Source organism: Jatropha curcas, chromosome 6 (assembly GCF_041381405.1).
Source record: "Jatropha curcas cultivar XTBG-Jc1 chromosome 6, XTBG_Jcur_1.0, whole genome shotgun sequence".
Taxonomy (NCBI): Eukaryota; Viridiplantae; Streptophyta; class Magnoliopsida; order Malpighiales; family Euphorbiaceae; genus Jatropha; species Jatropha curcas.
In genome coordinates, this window is record NC_143156.1 from 12,836,641 (window position 1) to 12,844,623 (window position 7,983).

At 30.8% G+C, this 7,983-nt stretch overlaps 1 protein-coding gene across 1 annotated transcript; it reads left to right on the forward strand.

The window, feature by feature from the left end:
* Window positions 1–5,788: 5,788 nt before the first annotated feature.
* On the forward strand, window positions 5,789–7,626 carry LOC105631105 (large ribosomal subunit protein uL2). Its single transcript, XM_012213105.3, has 2 exons — window positions 5,789–6,363; window positions 7,080–7,626. Exons 1-2 carry the CDS (start codon window positions 5,924–5,926, stop codon window positions 7,423–7,425), a joined length of 786 nt encoding a protein of 261 aa, XP_012068495.1. The 5' UTR covers window positions 5,789–5,923; the 3' UTR covers window positions 7,426–7,626.
* Window positions 7,627–7,983: the final 357 nt, after the last annotated feature.

Sequence of the window (7,983 nt, forward strand, 5' to 3'; positions counted from 1 at the left end):
TTTCAGTGATTATTTTGCTATATAACTACATGTTTAAGAAACTATTTATATCTGTCTGTTAGTAAACTCTACAGTTGTAGGATTTATACACCCCTAGTTGTGTATTAATATATGTGTAATGGTTTTATGAGCCCATATTATAAATGTAATGTATTACAAATTAGGCACGATCCATGAAATGTGTAAAATGTTAAATTTGGGGTTGAAATATAATATAATTATGAGGTTTTGTTGAGTATGGTAATATGGGTTGAATGGTAGAAATTCATATTAAGATAGTTGAATTTTACTGATTCAGACTTACTACGGGCTTTGAGGGCTTTAAACTTAACTGGGCTCTAGTGCCGGTCCAGCCCATGAAAATGGATCATGACACCCCAAGTTAAATTTTTTAATAACTAAATTGGAGCCACAGGAGAAAACAAGTACCCAAATGCAAAAACAAAGATCACAACAAGAAGAGTTCCTACAACCACAAACTTACGCCACCTAGCTTTCTCCTTTTCCTCTCTTCTTCTTTCACTTTAATTCTATTCAATAGCTCGATTATAACGTGTTGAATGTGTTCAGGCAATGGTCCGTCTACATAAGCAAAATAATTGCAAGCCCCACGCTTCTGCATTTTTTATAAAATTTACACAATTATCACTACAACACACAAGTAAACATAAAACATTTCAAATGAGCAATAAAGGTAACTCACCCCATACTTTCTACTATCAAAGCACCTCCTTCTTGGGTTTGCCTCTGTGTAAGAATGCTTCAACAAAGTTGTCTCACCACAAATTGCACCTTGGAATCTCATAATTTATTGGAAACCCATTGTTATATCAAGAACATCTCTAAAACCTAGGTCGATTGTCCTTCTCTTATGATACCATGAGCACCAAAACAAACTTACAATTATTATAGATTTTAGTGGGAATATAAATGTAAATTCATGTACATTCATTCCATCTGGGAAAATTGTGAAGTCTCATATGAAGGTTATGGTCGCTCTTGCTTGAGAGGTTAAAGGCTAGCCCTAAGTCTAAGCTGTCTTGCTAGCAACTTCGTGCAAGAGCATATCCAATTTTCTTCTTGATGGATATAAGATTTGTATGGTTCTCTATAAGGCCTAATTACAATGCTCTAAGTATGGCTCTAAGCCTATTTCCTAGAGCTAGTGAAGTCCAGAAGCCAATTAAACCAACTTAGGTTTACGCCCAATGGATCCTCGATTTTACAATCGATGAGGGGGAGACAAGATGGAAAGAGTTGTCTTTAAGAACTTCAAATTCTTAACTCTCTTTACTGCTAGTTCCTCCCTTGTGAATTTAACCCCTCTTGGCTTGGGATTGATTATAAAGTCATTGCAGCAACTGATTCCTTTAAAAAGGACGAGAGGCAGGCAAATTGGTTGATGATGCTTAGATGACAGGATCTTATTTTGCATTATTATATTTTTCTGAAAAAAATTTAAAAAAAAATTAACATGAAGAATCAAATCATATACTATGAAAAACTTTAAAAGTTAAAAAAAAAAAAAAAAGAAAACTTTTGTGATGAATAGTAAATAATAGTAAGACTACTTTCAGTATGATTTAATTTTGATAGTGAATATTAGAAAATTTCCAACATAGAGAATTTTTTTATGTTGAGAAGTAGCTTTATTTCTAATTGAGAAATTTTATAATAATTGAAATCTCTTAACTAAAATAATAAGAATATTTCTATTTAAATAGTAACTGTTTGATAAAAAATAAAATTGCTTGAGAAAACATAATTTATTTTACGGCTCATGAATATAGCATCTTGTTGTCTAAACTTATTTTCATTTTAAGATGACATTAAAGATTAATTTTCTTGAAATTTCTAATTAAATATAGTGATTAAACATAGTTTATATCGACTGCAAATTAAAATATTGTTAAAACTTCTTAAATATTATTAAATTAATATTTGAAATTAGATTTTATGTTATGAATTATTTTATCAAGGTGTGTCCATGTTTTTTGTGTGTATTATAAAATATAGATTATAGATCATAGAGTAATAGATTATAGAGTAAAATGCATAATTTGTTTATTTAAAGACTACATAATTTTACTCTTGAACTTTCTTTTTTTAATCATTTGGGAATCTCAACTTTGTAAGAAAACATATCATGTACTTTAACTTGTATTTTTTTTTTTTTTTGTTTTTTTTGTAACTATTGTTTCCTTTATCAAAGCATAATAGACGCATAGTGATGTGGCAATTGGAGCATATGCTGGATGATAGTTTTTGACACATGGCCTCCAAGTCAGCAATGAATCCTCTCTTTATTATTTTTTTATTTTTCTTATCAAAATTCTTCATTTTAGTTGTTCTTAAAGAAACAAACTATTTCTTGTTATTTCAGATTCCTTCTTTCCTCTTTGCTCTCTCTTCTTTTCAATGAAAGCTACAAATTAATTTATTTAATCCTTCTCTCTTTACACAAACACGTTTTTCTCATAATTTATTATTATTTTATTTTATTAAAAACCCGAAAAACTATAATATAATTAAAAAAAAAACATTAAGTAGAACTCTATAATCAGACTAGATTTTTTGGTTCATTTTTAAATAAATAAAGTATCATTCTTTAGATTTATTACAAGTATATATTTATTTTAAATATACTTAAGTTTATTTATATATTTGTGAAATTATTTTTAAATACAAAAATGTATAAATAATTAGTAAATATTTTTATAAAATATAAGTTTTTAAGTTAGTAAATATTTATTTTTAGTTTGCAATTATCATATCTTATAATTATTATATGATTGTTTGCAGCTATAATTATAATTATTATATATTATTATTATTATTATTATTATTATCTTATAGATGATTAGTAAATATTTATTTTTAGTTTGCAATTATCATATCTTATAATTATTATATGATTGTTTGCAGCTATAATTATAATTATTATATATTATTATTATTATTATTATTATTATTATCTTATAGATGATTGTTTGCAATTATCATATATTATAATTTTAGTTTAATATTAAAATTATTTTAATTTAAATAACCTTTTACGGAAGAACTGAACTAGAATCAGAAGTGAAAAATAGAAGAACCAAGTCAAAACTAAATGAATCAATGGTTTGATTATGGTTTTGATTCCTACGTCATTCGGTTACGATTTTGATTCAAAATTTGAGAAGAACTAAATTATGGTTCTAATTCCGGTTCTTATCAAGAACTAAACTAGAACTAGAATCGCACAACCCTAAATTTCATGGTACAAATTGCATGCATAATTAAAACAGGCAATTTGTCCAAATTTAAGGTAATTATGAGAGATTTAAGAGGCAAAAGAAAGAAATAAACTTTGACTATATGAGAATAGTAAGAGATGAGAATTTGTTTTACTGTTAATGCCATTTTTGTGTAGAGGTGACCATGATTGATGAAGAAGAAAAAGAAGAAGAGCAGAGAAGATAGAGAAGCAAGAACTGAAAGAATAAAATGGAGGAGAGCGCAAAAGAACTCTAATATCTTGCTATTATTTATGATATTATTTAAGCCACTTCACATAAATATTATGTTATTGAGCTTTAAGCAACCGTTGAAGGCACACTCTGGATTTATAGAGTTGTAAGGGGCATAATAATTATAAAAAATATAGATAGGAGTACATGATATATTTCATTCAAAGTTCAGAGTCCCGAACGATTAAAGTAAAGAAGTTCAGGAATCAATTTGCAAAATAATCCTTTGAAAGCCAAATTTCCACACCAACGATAAGCCTTGGTATAGCTCCCAAAGCTTAGCTTCTTGAATCCATCTTCCATCAAAATTTATAAACAACTCCGCCATAACCCTGCATTATCAGAACTCCCTTTGGAGTAGCTGTCAGTATTAAGAGAAACCCACCCAATAGGCTGTCATGAATTTCTGAGTAGAGATTAGGAGGTTTCAGTGTATGAGATCTATCGAGAAGCCAATGCACTTGCTAATTTGCTTTCTAATGAAACTTTAAAGATGCATCATAGGAATCATGTTTTATTGGATCCTCCTCCAACCGTGAAAGGTTTCTTTGAAGCTGATATGATTGGAGTTGCATGGGTCCATAGCCTTCCTACTTAATCAGAAAGAAAAAAGGTAAGAAAAGTTCAGGATGAGATTATGCACTTAGCCCTCATGCTTTGTTTAGGAAAGAGAGAAATGAGGAATGACTGCACTATTCATTTTTCTTCCTTATTCTCTACTCTATGTTTGGATTAGAAGGAAAATAAATGGGAGGAAGGAAAATAACATTTTTCTTTTTTTGAGAAAAGAAAATGGTATTATTGTAAATTTATATTTTTACCCTATATTAAGCATTAATTATAATGAATTAATGAATAATAAACAAAACCATTAACATTGCAAGATATGCAGGCATCATGTGTTATATAAAAAAAATGAAAGAAAAGAAGATAAAATCATTATCAGACGTTGACGAGCTCATCATTCAAGCTTAAACTCAGTCAATCACTACATTTTCTGGACAGCCACTAAATATATTTTAATTAATAATTATTTAACAAAATGACAAATAAATAAATCTTAAACATTAAATGAGTTATTAATTTTTTTATATTTTTTTCAAGTTTTGTCTTTTAGAATTGAGAGAAAATATTTTTATTTTAAAAAAAACTCACTATTAAAAAAATTGTGATAAGTAGTTTTAAATTATTTTTTTTTTTAAAATTGCTTGATAGCTTAAAATACCAAAACAATTTTCCTTTGAAAGAAAAAACCCAAAAATCTAAAAGTATAGAAATGATAAAAATAAATCTTTTGTATAAATTTAGTAATTTTTATAATATTCATAAACAGTAATCATATCAATCCACAAAATTAATTTTAAATAAAAAAGAAATTCAATAGGAAACCTGCAACAAAGTGCGGGTGATTTATTAGCTTGTATATACAATAATTTTTCTATACTATGAATGTCAGATTTTCTCACCAAAATGGAGAGAAAGTAAGTTGGTGGGGCCCTAGGGAAAATAACCATTATTTTTCTTCCTTTACTTTTCCATCGTGTTTCCAAACAAAGGATTCTTATTTTCCTTTCAAATTTTAACTTTCATTTTCTTTCCTCCCAAATAATCACTCCATTTAGTAATGTTAAAATGGGCATAAGTCCGCCGATAGCTCGTGATAATCTGCAATTTATTCGGATATGGATAAAAAAATTTAGATCTATTTTTAAAATGACTTTTTTTATTTGACTCTTTTTTATCAAAGCCCGCGCGAGCCTTGATCGGGCGGTTCAACGATGGTGCACTTTAGAATAATATTATATGTATACCTCATAAAATTTAAAAAGGAAAATATAATTCAAAATTTACATAGATTAACTGAAAGAGCTTGTTTCCTTTTTTTTTTTTTTTTTTTTTCCACGTTAATGCTCTTTGAATGAACATAGAATGTCAATAGAAATTCAAAAAAGTAGTAAAGTTTAAGGAAAAAAAAAAAAAGAAGAAAAAGATGGACCCTCAAAACAGACATGTCCGGGCCGGCGCATGCTGGTTTAAATATTAAAAGTTTATTTTTTAAGAAGCTTTTTTGATTCGGCCTGTTCCAGGATCGACGTCGTGCGGGCTAGAACGGATAGCCCGTTTTGATAATGTTAAACTCACATCCAAACAGGCTGTAAAGGATTTGAAGAATAAATAAAAGGGCCGAAAGATGTGAACAGGCTCAGCCATCATAATCCGGCCCAGTCCAAAGAAAATATTTTTAGGGTTTTCATTTCACGGCATCAAGCTAAGGTCTAAGACGTAATTTCACACACAAATATGCTTCTTCTCTTAACTCTGCTCCTCCAGAAACCCTCGCTATAAAGTGCCTGCAACCAGAAAATCCAACTTCTCTGCTGCCGCATCGCTTCCAAACCCTAAAGGCCAAGATGGGACGTGTAATCCGTGCACAGCGTAAGGGAGCAGGCTCCGTCTTCAAGTCCCACACCCACCACCGTAAAGGCCCTGCTCGATTCCGCTCTCTCGATTTTGGAGAGCGAAATGGTTACCTAAAGGGAGTCATTACTGAGATTATTCACGATCCTGGTCGCGGCGCGCCACTAGCTAGGGTCACTTTTCGCCATCCATTTCGCTACAAGCACCAGAAGGAGCTCTTCGTTGCTGCTGAAGGAATGTATACTGGTCAGTTTGTGTACTGTGGAAAGAAGGCTAATTTGATGGTGGGAAATGTTTTGCCATTGAGATCTATTCCAGAAGGAGCTGTTGTATGTAATGTGGAGCATCATGTAGGTGATAGGGGTGTGTTTGCTAGATGTTCTGGTGATTATGCTATTGTGATTAGTCATAACCCTGATAATGGGACTACCAGGTACTTCATTTCTTTACTTTTTTTTCTGTTTTAGTTTTAAATCATTTATGATTTTTTTTTTAATTATCTATTTGTGTTTCTTAATTTATTGTAATTACTTTATTGTATTTAATTTGATCAATTTTTTGGGTTTTGCTTGTATTATGCTTTTCTGAATTCCAATTGAACAAATGAATGTATAACAATCATGTGTTTGGTGAAGCTTTAATTTGATTTGACAATGCAAGGTTATGTGTAACTTAGGAAAAATTTAAATTTGAATGTTTGATTTGAGCTTTGAAGCACTTTAAAGACTAAATAGTAGAAATTACATTTGCACAGTTTGTTTGGAACAAATCAATATGGAATTTGTTTCATTTGCAAATATAAATGAATTTTTTCTTGTTTTGTGGACTATAAAATTCATTTTAAATATCTAATTTTATTAGCTTCTACTTACAAATCATATGTGTCTTGTGTCCTTGTGAAGGTTGTAATTCATTTGCAAGCTGTATTAATATTGATAAAATTTGCTTCGAGCATATAACCAATTCCAAGGAATTGTAGAAGTTGCATTCAAAATGAATTTTCATAGATTCCAAACATGGAAATGTGTATTTGTAAATGAATTTCATTGAGTTTGCGGAATTCTTTTGTACCAAACAAACTCTAAATGTGTTTTACCATCAGAATTAGAATTTGATTATGATTTTGCTGTTTTCTTATTGTTTGTTTAGAATCAAGCTTCCTTCTGGTGCTAAGAAGATTGTGCCCAGTGGTTGCCGTGCAATGGTTGGTCAAGTTGCAGGCGGTGGAAGGACTGAGAAACCCATGTTAAAGGCAGGAAATGCATATCACAAATACAGAGTCAAGAGGAACTGCTGGCCTAAGGTTCGTGGTGTTGCTATGAATCCTGTAGAGCATCCCCATGGTGGAGGTAACCACCAACACATTGGACATGCTAGTACTGTTCGCCGCGATGCTCCTCCTGGCCAAAAGGTTGGTCTCATTGCTGCAAGGAGGACTGGTCGTCTCAGAGGACAAGCTGCAGCAACAGCTGCCAAAGCAGACAAGGGTGCTTAAGGAGCCTTGTTTTCTAGAACTCCATGTCTTGTTTTTATCTTCTTCTGGACAAATTGTCTGTTGTGGTATCAATGAGTTTTTGTTTTTTATGTTTAGGATTTGTGTTCGTAGTTGGGATATCGAATGCCTTATTTTTGATACGCTATCTTTTTGTATTGCATGATTTTGTTAGAATTCTACTTATATTTTGTTTGCATTTCATTTGGCTCTTGCTATGTTTATTGAAATTTAATGGCATTTTCTAATTTAGGTGGTTAGATTGGGTTTTCAACTATAAGTTATTTGTAGGCACATGCATGTTTTCCTCCAGCTCTCTATCATCAGTAGCTTAATCTGGCTAAATGATGTTGCTGAAGGGTCATAATGCTAAGGCAAAACTCTAGTGGCTAACCCAGAAATTGGCCTAAAGAACTATAGCAACTTAGTAAGTACAGTAATAAATCAGGAGGTGGGATTAAAATAATTTTTAAAATTGGTTCTTGGATGCTTATGGCTGTATATTTTGGGAGTAATAACTTATCCATGTCATGTTTGGAAAGATTACAAGTTTAAAAATTG

Bases quoted from the DNA above. Each gene is read 5' to 3' on its own strand.
- LOC105631105 (XM_012213105.3), top strand. From the start codon at position 5,924: ATGGGACGTGTAATCCGTGCACAGCGTAAGGGAGCAGGCTCCGTCTTC. The intron at 6,364-7,079 runs GTACTTCATTTC...TTGTTTGTTTAG, and splicing joins CCTGATAATGGGACTACCAG to AATCAAGCTTCCTTCTGGTG.